General features: G+C 58.6%; 1 protein-coding gene across 8 annotated transcripts in view; it reads left to right on the top strand.

Annotated features, from left to right (window-relative positions):
- MPRIP (myosin phosphatase Rho interacting protein) overlaps positions 1–20,829 on the top strand; it is an 83,085-nt gene that overhangs the window by 2,541 nt on the left and 59,715 nt on the right. For all 8 annotated transcript variants that reach the window (XM_063343324.1, XM_063343322.1, XM_063343325.1 and 5 more), the window contains exons 2-3: positions 9,456–9,533; positions 11,655–11,720. In XM_063343324.1, coding sequence (XP_063199394.1) covers positions 9,456–9,533; positions 11,655–11,720 — 144 coding nt within the window. The remainder of the gene's footprint in view (positions 1–9,455; positions 9,534–11,654; positions 11,721–20,829) is intronic.

Raw genomic sequence — 20,829 nt, 5'->3', positions numbered from 1 at the left:
GGGGCGGTGGAGTTCAAAGCATTGCACGCTGACCCCCATAGCGCCTGCTAGCCCCCACTGCAGGGGGCCTGCTGCCCTCCCCGGGGACCCAGAGCCGTGTTTCGGGCAGCCCCTCATTCGCTTTGTTCCCTTTGGGGTGGCGGGTGGCCTTGGGGGGCTGCCACCGCGGCTGGCTGCCCTGGGGACAGATCCAGGCCCCGCGCGGGGGGCTCCGGTTGGGAAAAACGGCGTGATCCTGCTCGGCTTCTCCCGTTGCAGCCGGGGTGAAGTAATCCCGCTTCCCAGATAAGATGGTGGCTCTGGTAGCGTGTGATGCACGCACGCACCCTCCCGCCCCGCCGAGGAGCCCCGCTTCCCCCCCACCCTGCCTGCCTCCCCTCCGAATTCGTCCCCCTTGGAGGAGGCTCCGCACTGTGGCGAGGAGCCTGGCTGGATGTGGGGGTGTGCTCCTCCAAAGCACACCCAGGAATAACGGTTCATTTAACAGCTCTGAGGGTTTTTTTGCCTTTTAAACTTAATTTTTTTTTTTTTTTAAGCTTGGTTTGGGTAAGGGGGGGATCCCGGACTGCGGCGTGGGGTCTCCGTGCGCAGCGTGTCCCGCTCACCCCATGGACAGGGACCGCGTTGGTGGTTACCTAGAGTCAGGCTAGAAAAGTCCTTTTGAGTCATCTGACCTTTCTACTTGGCTTGCAGGAAAGGTGAAGGTACTTCACACTTACGCACTCGTGTCTTTTTTGGATTTTTATTATATAAAAATACCTGTGTGGGTGTTAGGAGCTGCTCCTCCTGCTTCCTGGGGTGCTCTGGGGCGCTGGAGCCGCTCGGGGCAGAGAGCGGGGTGCGTTTGCAAAGCGTCACAAATATTTAGCGGTGATAGCGGATCCCTGTTGTACTCGGGAACCGAAGTAGGAACGGGGCTGGGAGGGGGGGGGAAAACCAGCCCCAAACATCAGGATTAATGAGCTGGAGCTCTCTAATAATAATCGGACTTAGTGCTTCCAACTTCAAAGGGCTGCGCGGACGCTAAGTCCCTAATCCCGGGAGCGCTGCGTTCACGAGTTGTTTTTGTGCGTGGCTATGCTGCCGGCCGGGGGTCGGTGTGACTTGGGGTGGCTACGTGTAGTCCCACCACCCGTGGGAGCCTTGGCCATCCCCCCCTCTCCGGACTGCAGATGGGAGGTGATGTGCCCTTGAACCTTCCCCTCCCCCCGCCCTAAACTGTGTTTCACCTTCTGGGGTGTCCGCATGGCATGGGAAAAACTGGGTCACTCGCCGCATCTGCTCCCCCCTTGGGAAAATCCGTTGCTGGGGGTCTGCCCGGATGACCCCGAGCCCCAGCGTGGGCGCTTGGAGCCCTGCGATCCCGTGTGGTGGCAGGATCAGGCCCATGGTCCCCACACAGTGCTGTCGATGGCTCTGTCCCGGCTGCTCCACCCACTCGTTGCCAGCTCCCCTGGCGCTGCCCCTTTCCCAGCAAGGGAGAAATTCCCTTTTTGTGGGAATTCCCTCTTTTCCTGGCCAGGCGTGCCGGCACCGCATGGTCCCCTTTAACCTCTTGCATACCTCGCGTGGAGGTCAGTCAGCTTCCCAGCGCCTGCCCTGGGCAGATGGACGGTTCCTGGGCACCCTCTTCCATCTCCAGGAGAAAGCCGGCCTGGCCAGCGGGACCCACTTCCCAAGGAAGCCACCCAAGGCTCTGCATGGCCGTGGGGGTGTCCCCGTGGGATCCCTGCTCTCCACGCTGGCTGGCCCGGACTGAGCCGTGCCTGTGCCACTTGCCTTTCGTTCGTAAGGAAGATGAAGCCCCCACGACAGGAACAGGCTGGGAATTAACTCAAAATCACGCTTGGCCTGAATTGGAGGAAGAGCAGAGCGTAAAGCAGTTGCTTTTAATTTTCTCCATGCGTGTGCTCTCTTGGGGCATGGGGACTGGCACAGATAGAGGAATTTGAGGACGTCTTTCCAGCTACCAGTGTCTTTTTTTTTCTTTTTTTTTTTTTTTTTTTGGGGGGGGGGTGCGGACCGTGGCATGAATGCCTGGAGGACCACCCAGTTAGAAAACGAAGCTTGCAAACTTTTCCCACTGCCTCTTCCTGCCCTGGCCCGTGACACCCCTGCCCTGTGGCAGCGGGGGGGTGGTTATTTCCATCTCTCCTCCTTTGGACATTATCACTTTCCTACTGTTCTGGATGCCAAGCAGCCGGCAGCCCCGAGGCCGGAGAGTGTCAGCGTTGGGTCGCAGGCATGGCTTTGCTCTGGGACGTTGCATCAATGGCGCTGCGATGCCCTGGGCCGGGGTCTTGTCCTGGCTCTGTGCATTGTCCAAAGGGCAGCAGGGTGAGGGATCATGTCCCGGGCACGCTTTCGCCTCCACCCCCTGCTCCGCTGGGAAGGAAAAGCCCCCTCTTTCCTGGAAAGCAGCCCCTGCACTTGCATTCCCTGCTCCCGGCTGCTTGTATCATGCTGCAAAAATCCGCCTAATTATTAGGACTGAACAGGGGGAGATTCTCTGCAAATGTCAAACCCGCCTCCATCAGCGGCTGCAGCGGGCAGGGGTTTGGGGGGCACAGCCAAGGAGCTGGGGCGGGCAGGGTCACGGTGGCTGCATCCCCCCCTTGGAGAGCAGCGTGAGAGCAGCGGGTGCTCAGGAGAGACGTGAGGTTGGGTGCCAGGGTTGGCCTTGGGTGCACTTGACCCTCCGTGTGGCCCAAGGGAAGGGACACGGCGATGCCTTTGGGTGCTGGAGAACCGTCCCCTTTGCATACTTATTTGCTGCCTTTTTTTTTTTTTTTTGCATGGCGCCGCACCTTATCTGCTCTGGCACCTGAGGAAGTGATAAATCCCCTCTCCGCCACTCCGGAGAGATGTTGTGGCTGTGGAAGCCCCGATGTGGGAGGTGGTTAGATACGCCTGCTCGCTGTGGGGCACGCCGGGCTTTGGGGCTGCTTGAGGAGTGGGAGCAGGGATTGCGAAGCCCGTTCCTTCTCTCTTCCGTTTTGCTGCTGCTTGACAAAATCGCCCGTGTAAACCGCAGCTGGCCTCTTCCAGCTCTTGCTCCGAATCCTCAAACCGATGGCAGCTGATGGGCCTGAGCGCAGCCCTGGGGCCAGGGCCAGGGTATTTGCAGAAGGAGACGGGCTGTTTGCATGGAGGGTGAATTCAACCTTTCCCCTTCCTGTTCCTCCGGTCGGTCGGTCACTCCTGCTGCCCACGCAGCAAACTGCCCGGGCAGCTCCTTTCTTTGAGGTTTGCCGGTGGCTGGGTCAGGGCTGCCAGTGTGCCGGGAGGGCTGTGCCGTGCCTGCTGCCCGCCGGCCGCCCCCACGGCAGCGGTGCCTCGTGCTCCTCACACCCCGGGTCCGGTCTGTCTGGTCTGGTTTGGCCTCTTCCTGCGCGGTGAGATGTGTTGGTGGTGAAAACCTGGTCTGGGCGATCTGCAGCTTCGGCAGCAGCCGCTTCATGCCCGCACACGTGCTGCGCAAATGTGTTTTCGCGGGAGAGTGGGAGGTGGATGGCGAGGGGGATGTCCCCACGCATCCAGGACTGTGCCCAGGTCTCGGCTGGAGAAAGCTGAGCTTGGACCGAACACGGGGGCAGTGAGTGGCCGCCTGGATGCAGAGCTGGGGGATGGAGAGTGATTTCACGCCGGGAGCGGTTGTGGACACCCACTGGCAGCACAGCAGCCTCCCGAGCTGGGGTTTGGCCCTGCTCCGCTGCCCGTCGCCAAGTGACATACAGCGGAGGGGAAATACTGTACGGGCAGGGAAGCTGAGATGTAAGCGGCTTAACCACGGAGGCTGGGCTATATCCCTGGCCCTCGGGATTGCCACCGGAGCGCGGGTTTGCACAGCAGTGTTTGCAGAGCCTCCCGCCGGCTGGGGTCGTGGGTCTGCGGCCGTCCATGTGGCATCCCGCTGTGGGGGCATGCAAAATGCTAAGCGATGCGTGTCCCTCAGTTCCTAGAAGCCATGCGGTGGGCAGGAAAGTCTGCTGGGGTATCGCATCCCATTCCTGCCCCAAACACCGTGTCACCTTCCCCATTCCTGCCAGGTGACAGCTGCTCCGACTCACCCATCAGCGATGTTCTCTCGGGCTCCAAGGTGTGCAAAACCGAGAGCAGAGCGGAGCTGAAACCACCCAGATTTCCTCTTTTGAGGTTGCAGCTACAGCGTTTGTGGTGATTTTCCCCTTGAGCTGTGCCAGAAACTGGTCCCTCCCTCCAGGGAGCCCCCAGGGAGTTGGTGCGCCGGGGACGGTGACCTTGCTGTCTCTGCTCTGGGACCACGGTCTCCTGTGGGTCCAGCTGAGAGTAGTGACCCTGTTACTGAGTACCCTGAGATGCGTGCGGGGAGCATCGGCGCTGCTTTCAGAGAGGCCCCTTTGATGAATACTGGGACTAAGCCCATAAAGGTGGTGGGACGGGAGTTACCTTGGGTTCACCCACAGCCTGGGTCAAGCTGGGGCGGTTGTTTTCCAGCAGGGCTGCTGGAAGCCCTGGCGTGGCTTCGCCGGTGCGCAGGGCTCGCTGTGTTCAGTGTCGGAGGCAGAGGCTAAAGCTCCGCTGCCACGGTCTTTCCCCCCCCCCCCCTTCCCGCTCAGTTGCCAAGCCTGAACAAAACAATCCCTGCCTCCACCCGAGACAGGCTGATGACGTCTGCCGGCAGCCTAAACAGATTATCCCTCCCGCCACGCGCTCGGAGCCAGGAGTCTCTCCTGGTGATGGATTCGGACTTCCCTCGGAGCACGTTTGTGTGGGTGGGGACCGGCTGCGGGGGCATCCCCAGCCCGCCTGGGTGTCCCAGCACCCCAGTGGGGATGTGGGTGCTCCTGCCACGGGACTGAGTCCAGACTCCAAGAGGAGATGTGGGTGTCAGCGAAGCTCTCCTGTTCCACCTTGTGCAGTGAGCTCCTGCGGGGCACCGCGCGGCCGGCATGGTGCAGCCAAGCAGCCCGCTGGGCTGGCTGGTTTGCATGGGGAGAGGAGGAGGTGAAGGTACCACCAACAAACACTGCAGGCCTGAAAGCCTGTCCAACAGGAGTGCTGGTTGGTGTCACAGCCCACCTCCAGCCCTGTGACCTGGTGCTCCGTGGGCCGTCGGGTGCCCGTGACCTGTCCTACCTGCTGGAAGCAGGTCACCGTGCCCTCTCTGCCCTGCAGCCCTGGGGATGCACAGGGGTTCCTGTATCACCCTGTGCTTTGGAAAGTGCTGAGTGCCTCTGCACATCCCAGTCTCCTGGCTGCTGGGAATCGCGTTCCCCGTGCCGGTGGAGCTGCTTGGGGTGGGGTGGTTTATCCGTGCCTGGGCAGCGTCAGCGCAGCAGCTTGACAGCTTCGTGTAAACTGAGCTGGGGCCGCTTCCTTCTCCGCTTCCTCCCACCCGCCGTGCTGCCAGCCCTGGCCCTGGGCTGGAGGCAAGCGTCCTCCCCCTCGATGCAACGTGGGGCCGTGGGCCAAGGGGACGGATGCAGTGGCCAGGGCAGTGGCCTGAGAGGCAGGTGAGGGGCTGCGGAGCACCCGCAGCACAGCTCCGGTGGCGGGCCCTGAAGCTAAGCAGGGTCAGGCGGGATCAGAGGCGGGATGGGATACCTGGGCGTTCCCAGAGGTGCGACAGGAAGTGGAGTGGTGACGTTTCTACCTGAGTCAGCCTCCGTCAGTCCCACGGGATGGGACCGGGCACTGTGGGGGTCCAACCCGGCCGCACCCCATGCACGGTGGTGCCCCTGGAAGGCACTGTGGCTATATCACCCCAAAAAGGGTGGTGAGGTGCCTGCAGATCTCCCCCGGGCTGGCTCCGCACCTCCCCGCCGAGGTCGTGGTGGGTGGTTGGCTTCGTCACCGTGAGCTGTGCCGGAGGAACCGGCTCTTCTCTTCCTGCCTGCCCTGGGAGCGTCATCTCACCCCACCCCAGACGTGGATGCATCGCAGTGCCAGCAGCTGCCCTCCACTCTGCTCTCCATGTCGTTTTGCGGCTCACCCTTCGGCCAGGTACCGTCTGGATAAAAGCAAAGCCGCCCAGCGCCCAAGCGTCCTGTGTGGCTGCTACTTGTGGGAAAACTGCCCAGAGCTGCCCTTCGGACATTGCTGGAGTGTGTGGGAGGTGGATGGGGCTCTGCATGGTCAAAGGCATCCTGGGAACCCCCGGGGTTGCGCTAACGCGGTCTGTTACCGTGAGGTTGGACAGATCTGCTTGGACGGGGGAAGCTTTTGCTCCGAGCTCTTGCTCAGTGCTGGGTGTTGCGTTTTCCTCCTCTTGCTGAGCTCTCCGGAGGAAGCTGAGCTGGTGCAAAGCAACGTGTGGCTCCAGCTCCATCCCGGTGCGGTAACGCTCCTTTGGACCTGCCTCCCGCAGCGGCATCGAGCGGGTTTATTTTAAACCTCGCTTCAGCCGGGCCATCCCAATGCAGGTGTGATGGGTTTATTTCAGACACTTGGCGCGCCAATTCATATCTCTTTTATTTAGGCTTGTACCTCTCCGGGCTTTTGCTTGGTTTTAGCTGTAGCTTGTTTTGGTTTGGCTTTAAAAAGCGCTGCCGAGCATTCATCTGTTGGCGGGCGGAACCAGGCTGCCCACGCCGCCTGGCTCTAATTCATACCTTTCAGCTATTTTGGTTTCAATATCTGAAATTGGACGCTTCTGCCGAAGTAAGTGTAGCCCACTGGTGCTTTTTTATGACGCCGGTAGAGAAATGACCGTGCTCTATGTTAAGGGCATGTATTTCAGGTGCTCAGTGCTTTATATACGGTCAGTTGAGCCAAAATTGGTGTGGCTGAGGGCAAAATAACGTCTGCTGAGGGGTGTGAGCCAGGCTGAGGTAGGGCAGGGCTTGACGCCTGTAATACTGGGTTAAGGCTGCTCACTGCTGACCCTGGTGATGGCGTCGTCCCCTGTTTGGGTTTTCGCGGTCACTTCGTCCCCGGTGTGGCACTCGGACTTGCCCACTGCCGGTGTTAGCTGTGGATGCTGCTGGGGTGCTGGGGGTGGCGTGGGACGGTCCTGCCAGGAAGGCTGTGGTGCTGTGGCTTGTGTCAAGGAGAGATTCTGCTCGTGGGGCTTCGCTGGGTTGAGTGCTTGGCCATGCCCAGGGGCCGTGCTGGGCCACGGAGGGGAAATTCAGGGGACGGAGTAGGGCTGAGCCCCGCAAATGGCTCGGCCGCTGATGGCTCCTTGGGGCGCCGCCTTGGCGTGGTGGTGCCAAGCGTTGGGGACGCTGCGTCCTGCCTCCACTGTCATCCTCTTCCTCATTCCCAGGTGGTGAAGGCCACTCACAATATCTTCTGAAGCACCGGGGTTGCCTCTCGTGGGAGTCTGGGGACACCACCCCCCCTTCCCTACTGCAGTGACCCACTGAAGGCACTTCCTGGGTCATCTTTAGTTATTTATTTGCAATTTTGCCTTTAAAACAGAAGAGAAATTTGGGAAAGGCTGTTGCGAGCGGCCCTGCCCAGGGCACACAGGTCCATGGCCCCATCCCGGTGCGATGGGAGCCCCCGCTCCAAAGTCCACCCCTGGCGTGGGCACGGATGCGTCACGGGTGCCTTTGGGTGGGGGCGCGGGGCGGGCTGCGGCGGGGCGCGCCGGGGGAGTGGCGGAGCGCGGCTCACCCCGTGGCGTGGGCGGCACGGGGCCGGGCGCAGAGCGGGTGCTGCCACGGCTGGGGGGGTGTCATGGGGGCCACGGGTGAGCAGGGCGCCAGCATCCAGGTGAGTGGGTTGGGGGGGAGCCAGGGGCACCTGGCTGAACCCCGGGGGGGGCTGCGGTGCCGGCGGGGTGCCCATCCGTGCCAGCGATGGCCCCCCCGGTGTGGGTGAGGCTGGTGCTGGTTGTGGGAACAGGCGGGCGCAGGGGTGCCGCGGGCCCCCGGGAGGGAGGGAGGGAGGGAAGCAACTCCCCAAAATTGGATCCCACTCCCAGCATTCCGTTTTCATTGTTTTTAATCCCTTTTAAAGAGAGGGGGAAGGAAGGAAGGAAGGTCTTCTCAAATCATGTTTTCCCAGCTGCTGGGAGAGCAACACCTAGAGCTGATATGTCACGTTGTGGGGGGGGCGGGATAAGATATTTTGTTATTTCTTTTCACTTTATAAACAGTAAAAGGGCTCCTCCGGCTTGTTTCCAGTTTGCTTACTCAGTGCTTCATGCATTTGACAGTTTTTGGTGCATAGGCAGTTTCTTCTATTGTTTGCAGGGATTTTTCCAGAGGGGAAACTTTTTTTTAACATTACAAAACCACAGAAACTGGCAGGAGGAATCCAGGGGAGGTAGTGAATTGGAAACAGTTTTAAGCTTTAAGGGGGGGGGGGGGGGGGGAAGGAAAAGAATGAAAGCAACAAGATTAACTAAAAAATTTCGAGAGGAGCTGGGAGTATCTGTCCTTGTCACTGTGCGGCCGGGCTGTGCCGGGACTGGATGTTCATGGATGTTTCATGGTGGAAGGCAGCGTTCCCGGACTCAGGGGCTCCTGAAGCTGGATCTGCCCTGGGTTTCCTCCCTCCTGGCCCATCCTGATACCTCCGCGGAGCCGCCTCGCCGGTGTGGCAATGCCTCGCCACTCTTGCACCAGGATTTGGCCCCAGCCCTTGCCAGGAACGGGGTTGGCTAATAGTTTGCAGCTTGACAAGCAGCAGGAGCGGTGCCAGTAGGACTTTGCAGGGGACGACATGCCTGGTCCCCATCCCACCACTCGCTGCGGCGTGGGTCTGCTTCGTCCTGGCCACTTCTGCGCCCAAACCAGTGGAAAGAGCCTGGATATTTTTTTTTTTTTTCCCCACTGATAAATGGCAGTGCTGTAAGACATTTCTTTCCGGGTATTCTTTCCCTTTCTCTTCTCGGCTGGCCGAATGAGCTGTTTTCCCTCCACCTGGCTCTGACCTTCCTGCGTGCTCGGCCGTGGAGGAGTGGGGCTGGCAGGGGCCGGCCCTGCGGGGAAACGGGTGCTGGATGTGCGCGGCACGGGAAGCGGCTGCGAGCTGGAGAGCTGCCAGTGCCGGGTAGTTTTTCCTCTCTTAATTAACAAAAGGAAAACATCGAGCTCTCCTTTGGAGTATGTTTTTGCTTTGGAGTAGAGGCACGCTGCCGATGGCGAGGGGAAGAGCTTTTGGGGGAGGACGGGCTCTGCAGCTTGGCAGTACCGGGGAGCTGGGTGCTCTGGGCACGATGCCATGCAGAAGCAGCTGAGTTAGGTGTTTGTGGCTGGGGTTTTACCTCCTCCCGAGTCCTCATCTCGGTCCCGTTTGCGCACAGTGTATGTAACGCCACGGGTTGCCATCAAGCACAGTGTTCCCCGCACCTGGCAGGGCTGAGTTTCCCTGTGTGCAGGAGCCTGAACTCCAGCAGCTGCCTTCATACTGGGGTCTGGTGGAGTTTCCTGTGGTCCCCGACCATCGATCCCCCGGGGTGCTGATGCATGGTGAGCTGGTTTCCTCTGTGCCTGATGTGTTTCTCTGCTGTTTCTTTGCAGGCCAAACCCATTTATGGTGGCTGGCTGCTGCTGGCCCCGGAAGGAACGGACTTTGACAATCCTGTCCATCGCTCCCGGGTAAGCAAAGCCGAGATGCCGTCTCCCTGTGCCGTGGGTGGGGGTGGCAGGAGGAGCGGCGAGGGTCCGTCCCTGCCTGCGGGGGTGGCTGTAGCCCCAGGAGTGCCACAGGCACCCCCATGCTCATGTGCAAACCAGGAAGCCAGGAGATGTTTCCTGAAGCAGGACTCAAATGCCTTCTCTGGGAGGTGGGCAGCAGGCTGAGGTGCTGCAGGTCAGGCTCAGTCCATGCAGTTTTATTGCCTGATGCTGTTGCTTTTTGATGCCTCGATGTTGCTCTGGTTGGGATCCGGTTGGCCTGACACGTGCCACGCTGACAGGAAGGCTCTCAGGCCAGCAGGGTGTGGGCTGTGTGGCTCTGAACCATACTGGGACCATCAGCAAGGCTCCCAGCTTCCCTTTGGTGCTTGGAAACAACTACTTTATTTTCTACGGCTCACCATGGGCATGCCCGGAGCCCTGGGGGGAGGCTGCATCCCATCCCCTAATGCGGGTAACCCTGTGTCAGGCAGGTCCTGAGGTAAGGAAGGGGCTGAGAGGTGATTCCCGTTGGCCACAACCCTGCAGATCTCTGAAGCCGAGTGCGTTGGCAGCAGAGACCCACAGACAGAGCGGGGCACGCTCAGCTCCTGCCCAAAGGGGTTTGCTCGTACCTTGCAGAAACAGCAGCATCGTGTGGGGTCAGAGCATCACCCGCTTTCCTGCCCTGGAGGGTACGATGCCTAGAAGGACACGGCCAGGCTGACGTCCTTTCACCGCTGGCTTGTGACGAGGACTCCCAGCCTGTCCCCAAGCTGTTCGTCCAGGGAACTTGTTGCTGAGGCCGCCAGGACAGGGCTGTATTGTGCGTGGGAGGGATGGCAATGGTCCGTGAACCCTCTGTCAGGCAGCCAAAATGCTCTCAGAGCTGCTAGTAATGAAAAAATCTCTCCTGAGCAAACAAGAATTGGGTTCTGAGTTCAGCCTGGGGTATATGGGTCATTATTTGGAGTCACAGCTCTAGTTGCAGGCTTGCTGGCCTGACATCGTGGGGACATGGGACTCGGGTCCCTCCTGGAGCGATGGCCGCCTGCTAAGCTGGGGCATGTGGGGGTCTGTGGGGTCCTCAGTAGTTTTGCTTGTCACCGAGCACCTTGGACTTTGCCCGAAGGGCTGAGAAAAGGGAGATAAGAATTGCTGTACTGGGGCTATGAATCTAGGACCTTTTTTATTTCAGCCTGCTCAACCAGTTTTTACTCTTGGCTGAAAACAACCTGGCACACACGAAAAAAAAATGCAGTTTTCCAGCCAGATCAGTTCTCCAATCTGGTTTGCTGTGCGGCTGCAGAAGCAGCGGTGCCAGCACGGTGCTGGGGGAGGCAGGACCGCCTAGGCAGTGCCACCCCCGGAGACGCAGCCACCATCCAAATCCAGCTGATGCACTGCTGGGGGACATCTGGCGTGACACCCTGTCACCCTGCAGCACCGGGTGCTGGAATAGACCGTGCGGATGAAGCTGAGGGCTGGGAGCACTTGGTTGGGGGATCTTTCTGGTGTCCTGCTGGACTTGGGTCCCTTGGAGAGCAGGAGGAGGAGGAGGAAAGTCATGTTCCCTGCCTATAGCTAGAGTCTTTTTTTTTCTATGGTTATTTTTGTCCCCTTTATGGCTAAACAAGGCCAGCTTGGGGTCTGTCTGAATGCAGAGAGGAGCAGGACGGGGAAAGGACCCCAAAACAGCCACTTCTTGGGTGCTCCCGGAGCCAGGCAGTAGATGAGCATTGAGCAATGTGGGCTGGTTTGAGCGGAGCCCGGCAGAGCCCTGCCAGATGGCCTGGCAGGACCTTGCTTTGCAAAGCCCCCGGCACCCTCAGCGGCTGAGTTTGGGGCCTGAGGGGCTGAGCAGAAGGACTTCTGCAACATTCATCACCCTTTAGGAACGGTCCCCGCAGTGTTGGGGGGTTTCCCCTGCTTTTTTGGCAGCTGTGGTCCAATGCTCAGTGAGACCTGGGCATGTGCCCTGTTGTCGTGAGTCCCCTGGCCAGAAAGATTTCGGTGCCTTTTCTCTGCCCCAGCTCTGTGGGGTGCAGTTTCGGTGTCCCCAGTGGGGCCTGCTGTGACCCACCTTGCTGTCTTCTCTTGCAGAAATGGCAGCGTCGGTTCTTCATCCTCTACGAGCACGGGCTGCTGCGCTACGCCCTCGACGAGATGGTAAGTGCTGCTGGGTGGAGGTGCGCGGCCATGTTCAACCTGTGGGGATCAGCCAGGGCCACCTCTGCTGCCCTTGGAGGAGCCTCTGGCGATGCTCCTGGTATGGCGTGGGGAGGTCTCTGCTTGGGGAGGTTTCTGCTGAACTGGTGAAGAGTTTTGCTCTCTGTGTTTGACTTACTGCCAGGCTGGGTTTGCGTGGGAGCTTGGTGGACGCTCAGTGGATGACGATGGGTGTTTAGGTCCCACCTGCCTTGGGGTTGCTCAGCTGCCGACAGATCCCATGCTGGTGGGGTCCCCAGGGCTCCCTCACTCCTCTCTGCCCTGCCCTGTGCCAGCGGGGGTTTGGTGGCGGTGGATCGCCTCGGCAGTGCCGGGGAAGGAGGCCCTGCCTGGCGATGCCATGGAAAGTAGGTCAGCTGGAACGCCTTTCCACGGCTCGCCCGCCCCGCAGCCGCGACACAGCGCCGGCGCTGCTCCCCTCGGAGAAACAGAGCGGGGAGACGAAGGGAAACCCTCCTCTGCGAGCTGCGAAGTGAGGGTGTTGATCCCAGCAGCGTCAGCCCTACCGTGACCGCCTGGGGCTGACGATTTATCCTCCCAGCTACGGCAAACCCGGGGCGGGGGGTGTGTGCCCAAGGTTGAGCGTGCCAGCACGGCATGGCACGGCACAAGATGGTGGGCTTCTGTGTGCTGGGATCTGCCTGGGCGGGAGGCTCACAAAACCGGGCATACTGGGATGTGGAAGAGCGTGTGTGCACATATGTGGGGCCGGGACATGCGGGGACCTGCGTCTGTGGCGGGGAGGCCCCTTGCCAGGGCACGGCGGGATGGGGAGGCACGGCAGCACAGCGAGCGTTACTCGAGTTTCATGCCTTGCTTGTTTGTATTTTATTTTTTTTTTCTTGGGGTTGATCCAAGTGCCCTAAATAATTTAAATGTCTCGGGTAGGAGCGGTGGAGGCTTTCAGTACACTTCTAGCGTCTCAGCGACCTGGCTCCTCACTGGGCTGGTGTTTCATGTCCTACAGCGGCAGGAGAGCAGCGTGCAACTGGCTGGGATGGGGCGATGCCATGACGCGGGGAGAGGTGTAAGGATATTGGGGAAACCAATTCTTAATGGTTTTCTTTCGGTTTTGCATCCCGGGGAGGTTGACATGAGCCCCAGGTGTTGCTGCATCTGGGCAGGAGCCGATGGGCAGCGCCCCAGCCCTCTGGACCTCGTGACACTGCAGGGGACCATTGCCGGAGAGCATGCAGACGATGGAGGAGCATCCTGCTGATCTCCAGGCACCCCTTGGGCTTTTTTCCCCTTGAGAAGGGGGAAAAAGTGGGGAAAAACCTGAACAAAGGGAGTGTGCAGATGGGCAGTGTGGGTTGGCGTCCTGGGCAGCACGATGTACCAGTGTGCTGGCACCTCCCTGTGCTGGACCCCCTCCTTGGCCCTGCCGGATCCCTGCACCCCTCCAGCCCTGTGAGCCCTGTGGGACAGCTCTGACCCAGCAGAGCACCACTGGGATGTGGGGCACTGGGGCTCACTGCCCCCATGACCATCTGTGGTATGATGGGTCCCACCGGAGGAGGGCAGGAGGGCTCGGTCTGGCTTCACTATGGCCATAGGTGGAGGAGATGGTTGCGACTCCCTTCTCCTCATTGGGGTCTGACACATGGTGTAAAAATACCCTCCTGACCTTTCTGCAGAGCACATCACTGCGTGGGCTCCACGCTGCTGTTAGCGCTGCCTCTGTTAAAGGTGTCACCTGGCCATCGGTGGGCACAGCCTCCCCTGGCCCCTTCCAGCCTGCGGCGCTGGAGTGTTGGGGCAGGAGGAAAAGCCCCTGAGCAGGAGGAGATGGGGGGGTTTTCTTGCTGCTCAGCCCACGCAGGAGCAGGGCCAGGGGGCTGAGGAAGGACAGAAAGGGACCATCTTCTTCCACGTGTGGGAGCGTGTCCTGTGGCGTGTCCTCCGCTTGACCTCGGGGGAAGTTTTTTTTCTGCCAAGGTTTTTTTTTCTTGGAAGTTTTTTTTTCCACCAGTCCCTGACCCCTCTACGTCGGGCGCCGGCACGGATCTGCTGGTGGGATGGGCCCCCCGCCTCCAGCAGCCCACTGTGCCACAGTGCGTTTGGGACCCACTGCCACTATCCCGCAGCATCGGGCTGTGATGGCTGCTTGTTGGGCATCACTGGAGGGGACTGGTGGCACTCAGGTCAGGCTGTCAGCGGCCACGTCCCCGTGGGGGATGTGAGGACCCAGGCCCATGCCCACCACACTGCGGGCACTGCTGGCTGGGGTTGCTGGGGGACACTGTTGTCTCCCCCGTGGTGTTCGCCTGTTCCCTGCCTGTGTCTCTCCGTCCCTCCGGCTGTGCCGGCTCCTTGCCATGTTGCTGCCGCCTCCATGGGCCAGAGAGGAGTAATGGGGGCCTCCCCCGGGACGTGACTCTCCCACGCACAGTGGGGACACCGTTTTTTTTTGGGGTTTTTTTTTTTTTTTGTTTTTTGCATGGGGCATCCACTTTGCAGCCCATGGAGGGATGATCTACCCCCAGTGTGCCCCAGTTACCCCCTCTGGGAGCCTGGTGGGGGTCCTGTGGGGGCCTCGGCGTGGGGGTGGCCTCCGCAGCGTGCCGGGAGCTGGGCGGCAGCTGGCCAGAGACCTCCCAGGCTGCTGCAAATGGGGATTGAATAGCTCTGCCTTGAACCTGTTAGACATTAATTTTGTGGGTTTGGCAATTTCTGCTCTTATTAAAAGTGGGAGGGGAGGGAGGGGTGGGCTCGGGAGGGGAGCCCTGGGCTGGCGGTGGCGGCAGAGATGCTCCCGTGCCCGGCCAGGGAGACTCCACTCCTCGTTCCCCATGGGCTGGAGGGCAGCGGGGTGTGGAGGGGTGGCTTGAAGACCAGCCACGAGCTGGGGGGACCTCAGGGGATCCCCAAAGATGTTGGTGCCATGCAGGGCCCATGGAACAGGGCAGCCTCACATGCAAGAGCCTTTTGCCATGGGATGGGTCAAGTTTGGTGTTGGATCGGAGCATTTTGGGCACAGAAGGCCCTTAGCAGAAGGTGGGACAAGCAGGGACCAGCCATCCTGCTGGCATCAGACCTCTCCCAAGACCTGCCCACGGGTGTCCCCGAGCTGGTCCCAAGTCTCTGCTCCTGCTTGACCACTTTCTTTCTGTATGTCCATCCTTCCATCTCTCCGTCCTTTCTCTGCCATATTTTCACTCTGAAAACCCAAACCAGTTCTGCACCGTGTCTGCGAGGGGGAGGACATGGTCAGGCTATGGACCTGCATCCCCTCAGACCCAGGCTGAGCCGCCAGGCTCACTCCCTGGGATCTCCCTCTTTCACGCTGGGTGCCGTTCCTGCCAGCAGTCCCAGCCTTGTGCCGGCACCCAGAGCCTGCCCATCCTCTGGGAATGCCAAGGGGATTGCATCCCCTTCCCCTCTGCAGTGAGCGTGCCAGCGGCTGTTCCCAGCTCTGCCGAGCCCTGGCTAAGTCGAGCCTGCTCAGACGTGCAGAAATTCCTCCCTCCCAGCCGCGGGTGGATGCAGAGGTTGTGTGATCGCTTGGAGTTGCCTTCCCATGCTTGAGCCACTGTGATTATCCCTCAGCGCTGGCTTGCTCCTGCTGTTTGATAAAGCCCTGTGCTGGGCCGGATGGTATACAGGGGCTGGCGTTTCTCATCAGCAGCTAGAGGATGGTGAAAACACTCTTACTTTGGGTTGAGGGAAGGCAGGAAAAAGAGCGACAGGGAGCTGGGGACAAGCTGCTGCATTGTGAGTCTCCAAAGACGTTTGCCCCCACGTACTCCCCAGTCCTTTGGCACTTCATTGGTTTTCCCGAGAGATATGTGCCTGATTCCCCATTGCCTGGAGCGCGAGGCTAATGTCTGCCAAAAATAAGCTAAGGCAAACATGTCCAGAGACTTGTTTTGGTGGTGGAAGAGTCACCCGAGGAGCTTAGACCTTTGGTACTTCAGGATGTTTGACAGTAGAGAGGATAAAGTCCTCAGCCTGTGGGGAAACAGCCCTGCCCGGGCTGGGAGGGATCGCGCTCAGTCACTCGAGGGGACGAGGGGACACCCGTGCCAGGACAGTGAGCAAAACCTCCCCTGGCTGCTGCCTGCCCGGTGGCTACATCCCGGGACGCTCTGCCTGGGGGGAGATGCCCAAAGTGGTGCCTGCGGCTGCACCCTCTGACGTTGCCTCGTGCTGTGCAACATCTCCGTCCTCCTGCTAAAACACCCTGCGGTCCCCAGCGACACCACCGCTGCTGCTGCAGCGGGAGAGCAGCCCAGCACCGCGGCACTGGGGCGGTTTGGGAGGTTTCGGTTGAGGTATGGGGGCTGCCACAAAAATCGTGCCAGGGTAAAGGGATGGAGCCAGAGAGTGGCAAGTGCAGAGCATTTGCCTCCTTTTGCTTTGATTGCTGCGATCTAGAGAGATACGGACGTGCTGGAACATGTCCAGAGAAGGGCCACAAGGATGATCAGAGGGCTGGAGCCCCTCTCGTATGAGGACAGACTGAGAGAGTTGGGGTCATTCAGTCTGGAGAAAAGAAGGCTCTGAGGAGACCTTATAGTGGCCTACCAGTATCTCAAGGGGGCCTACAAGAAAGCTGGGGAGGGACTTTTTAGGAAGTCGGGTAATGGTAGGACTAGAGGGAATGGATTAAAACTAGAGATGGGACAATTCAGACTGGACGTTATGAAGAAGTTCTTCACCATGAGGGTGGTGAGACACTGGAACAGGTTGCCCAGAGAGGTGGTGGAAGCCCCATCCCTGGAAGTTTTTAAGGCCAGGTTGGACGGGGCTTGGAGCAACCTGGTCTGGTGGGAGGTGTCCCTGCCCAGGGCAGGGGGGTGGGAACTGGATGGTCTTTAAGGTCCCTTCCAACCCGAACCATTCTGTGATTCTATGATCTATAATTAGCGGCTGAGGTCTCTATAAATAGAGCCTTGCTGTGTGGGAATGTAGTGGAGAGGCAGTGGGTGCGCTGGAGGGGGTTTTGCAGGAATGGAGAGTGCTGTCCCATCCCTCCTTGGACCTGCAGGTGGGCGATGGCCTCAGCGCTGCCTGGGGACAGATCCAGCCATGTGGCTACAGCAGGTCGGAGAAGAGGGTCTGGATCTCCAGCCCAGCTTCTTAATGACTCATTATGTATCCATGGGCCAGGCCAGGTCTCTGTGCCTCAGTTTACCCCTCTACCACGTCCCTTGCGCTGGGATTTATACTAGGTTGGCATTTGTCCCAGTGCTTTGCCCCTAGCAAGAGCTGCATCCTCCCTGGAGATATTCTCCCATCACACCAGGCCTCCTTTTGGTGGCTGCCTGAGACTATCAATTTTTGTTTATTTTCTTTGTGGATGTGCTGGTTTGAAAGTAGGACAAAATTCAGGCTCAACTGGGAGCTTCTCAGACTTGCTGATGTTGAGGATAACTAACACCAGGATGGGAGCATCTTCTGCATAAGCTTTCCCAGTTCCCCTGCGGGAGATCAGGTGGAGCATCCCTGGGCATGACGTGTCCTTCTCCCAACAAACTGGCCTCGCTCCATGTCTGGCACCTTCCCGTGTGGTGGGGCAAAGCGTGAGGATGGACTGGAAGCCCTGCTTCTACCCTGCCCCTTATTTGCTGGACTCAAGTTGCTTTCTAGAAGTGGGGAGGGGGCATTAGGACTGCTGTTTGAGGGGGTCTAAAAAGATGCTTAAACCAGTAGTCAGCTGCCTCTGTGCCAGAGTTTGCTCGTGCATCTGGGGTTGGGTGGTTGCGGACCCTTCCCGTCTTCACAGCACAGCAGTTCTGCTCCTAAGTCAGGAATTCAGGCGGATCGTAATAGCATTAACCTCAGCACGGTGGAGTGGGCATCCCTGCTCCAGCCCACGATGGCTGGGAGGGAGGTCGGGAGGCATCCGGCAGCTGATGGGATCGGGGCAGGATGATGAGCAAGGCCATCCCGGCATCTGGCAATGGTTAGGGGAGCACCAGGACCCCTGGACTGGGTGTATAAATAGGAGAAGAGAGGCCAGCTTGGAGGTGGGAGGTCTGGCACCGCGCAGGGGGCTGCAGGGTCACATCTGGAGCCCTGCGCGGCCCCAGGCCCCACTCCCAGCCACGGAAACCTAAGGAATTGATAAATGGATATAAAAGGAGAACAGTTTAAGCATTGGTGGCTGCTGGCAGGGGATCGGAGCAAGGGAGCGATGTGTACCCGCCGATGCTGTGGTGCATAGATGCATGTAATTGTTATTTCCTAATCAATCCCTCTCAAAAATACTCTTTATTTGGAAGAAAGGGGCATTTAAAAACGTCACCGTCAGCAGAGCTGTGCTGTGTTCATTTCCATCGTAGTTCCCTCCTTTGTCATCTATATTGTTTTAAGAAGCCAAGAATCTGTGCATGTGTTTTTTTTCCTCCTTTTCACATCAAAGCAGTTTACTTCAGTCTTGGCACAGAACGGGAATTCATTGGCAGGGATTAAAAACGAACCTTAAACATCCTGGCCTCTCTGTCCTTACTTTTTCCACACGTTTCACCATTTAAGTGTTTCCAAGCCCTCCCTGTGCCCTCCTCCGTGGGAGCACCAGGCTTTACAAACCCCTCTTCCCTTCGTCCCCGGCGTTTCCCCCCCCCACGGACACAATTTTGCCGGTGCCTCTGTTTGCCAGATCTTCAAGACTTTCAGTTTCTGTTTAGCATAAAAAGCTTTTTGGCTTGAATCAAAGCGTGTTTCAAATTTAAAGCAAGCTGAAACAGAAAGGGCTGGAGGGGAGCGGCTGTGCAAGGCTCAGATGGTGGCAGGGACCCCCCACGCCAGGTTTCTTCCAGGGGATGGGTCTGACTTGATCTTGCAGCAGGACAGCTTCCTCCCCGGCTCCTCTGGTTTTTAGTTTGACCCCAGTGGAGGGGGAAAAGCGACCCCTTGCACGGCCGCATCCTGCAACGGTCCGGAGGTGGTGTGTCGCCTCGGTGAATACTGGTGGTAGTGCCCTGCCCGTCCCGCCAGTTCGTGCAGTGACAGGGAGGGAATGGCACCATCTAGGAGCTCCTGGATTCATGGTCGTGGGGTGGATGGGAAATCATGCAGGATGTGAGCCGGCTGGGATGGGAGTGATGGGCAGAGGTGGGCAGCAGAGCCAGGGAAATAGCTGGTTCAGTGGGGAGCAGGGTGGAAGATGGTCCGAGGGGAGGTTTCACCTGGGATGCCTAGCGCGTATCTCAAAGATGGTGCGGTAGAAATAAGGAAATGTTGGGAATAATTGGGGAGCAGCAATCCTTTTTCTTCCAGGAGAGGGACACCTGAAGTCAGGGTGCAAGAGGGAGGGAACAAAGCACACCCTGGTGATTGCTCTACAGGAGATGTAGAGAGAGCACAAGCGCTGGTGGTTCCCAACAGAGCTCGGAGATCTTTGATGGATTTGTTGTGTTTAATTTTCAGTACTGCTTTTGGGGGAAAAAAATCCATGAACCTATAGGGAACTTGTTCCCCAGGACGTTGCTGAAGCTGGGACCAAGCAGCCTTGGAGGGGTTGGCAGGATATGCAGATCTTCATTCGTGGTCTTTCTAATATCGATGTCTTGCTTGATGCTGGTCCAGTGTCATTTTGTTTGCTGGGGTTGGGTGTGAGGACCCCATAACAGTGGCTTCAGGGGGATTCGTGTCTTCCCTTTTGTGTCTGCTTGAAGTGTCTGGCCCCAGTTGCTACTGGAGGTGGGTCCTGCTGTCTAGACACCTGTGGGCACCCCCATGAATCGTTCCCTGCCCTATTCTCTTCTATTTTACCTCTTTTAGTTTGGTTTATTGTGGTGTTTGGGGAAGTGAAACTGCTGAGCTGCAGAAGGATGGTTTGTGGGGGCCGAGAGACCAGGGAACAGGGAAGGGCTTCTCCAGGGATGGCTCCAACACCAGTCCTGGCACCTGGGTCCATGGCCAGGGACCATCGCTGGGGCCCCAAAAGTGCCTGGGTTTACTGTGAGCTTAGATGGATTGAGCTGGCTGTTTCTGTTCACATCTTCTCGAGCGTGGATGGAGGACACTGATGTCCATGTCCAAGGCCCCCGAGAAGGGTGTTCGGTGCCTGTAGGACCTGCTCGGGAGGGGCCCTGGTGTGAAGCAGTCCGTGGTGGGAGATTTGGGAGTTAACAGAAGGCGAGGGAATGAAAGCAGAGTTCTCTGGAAGCAGAGAGCTCGATACAGCCAGTGACCTCCTAATGAACAAGCAGCTTTGATGACCTGGCCCAGGTGCTTCCTTCCTGGAAACAACACAGCCCCTATTGTCTTCTGCTGGGCGAGCTGCAAAGCTGGAATTGCTCTTACGCTGAGCAACAAGAACAGGTTCAAGTGGCTCTGTCCTTTCTGCTTTTTCCCTACTCCTCCGTCTCTTGAGACCTAGCAAAGATGTTTGTGTAGAAGACATGTGCAAGAGCAGTGAGGGAAATGAGCTGGATTTTAAATTGCATTTACCTAATTTATGAGAGGCAGGAGTGATACGGGAGCTTGCAGCAGCTGGAGTTTCTTCTTCGTGACTTCTGGAAACCTGGGCTCCGTACCCATGGCCTCCAGCCTGGCCGCAGGCTCTCAGTGAAAGAAAAATCGTGATCTGCTGTAAAACGGTGCAGGAATCAAACCCGCCTCCAACGGCATTTAGCAGTGAAGATGTCAGAGCTGGTAGTGAAATGACACAGCTAATTGCTGAGCGCACAATTACCCTCACGCGAGCCCTTTGGGCCCTGGCTGGCGTCTTCCCACCCTCCGCCTCGGACCTGCCTTTCCTCTGCGCCCCACCGCGCCGTAAATGTCTAACAAAACACAGCACACCAGCAACGTCCCCGAATACCGCAGCGGCGAGTGACAGATGGTAGCACTGGTATTTACTACGGGCAGTTGCTCCAGTTGCTTTTTCCTTCTTTTTTTTTTTTTTTTTTCCTTTTCCTTTTTTTTCCCCGTTTTTCTTTCTGGTGGAGGGGTTGAAATGAAGCAGTGGGAGCTCTGCTGCAGCCCCCGCAGGCAGCTGAGGAATGGGCTGCGGCGGTGGGTGCTTTTTGTGGGTGCCTGGTCCCAGCTCTCTGCAAGCTGGGGCAGTGCTGGGCTCCTGAGCGTCCCCCGGTGGGGA

This window comes from Chroicocephalus ridibundus, chromosome 8 (assembly GCF_963924245.1).
Source record: "Chroicocephalus ridibundus chromosome 8, bChrRid1.1, whole genome shotgun sequence".
NCBI classification, from domain to species: Eukaryota; Metazoa; Chordata; class Aves; order Charadriiformes; family Laridae; genus Chroicocephalus; species Chroicocephalus ridibundus.
Note: the sequence above shows the minus strand (reverse complement) of the source record. Positions and strands in the feature narration are given on the sequence as shown.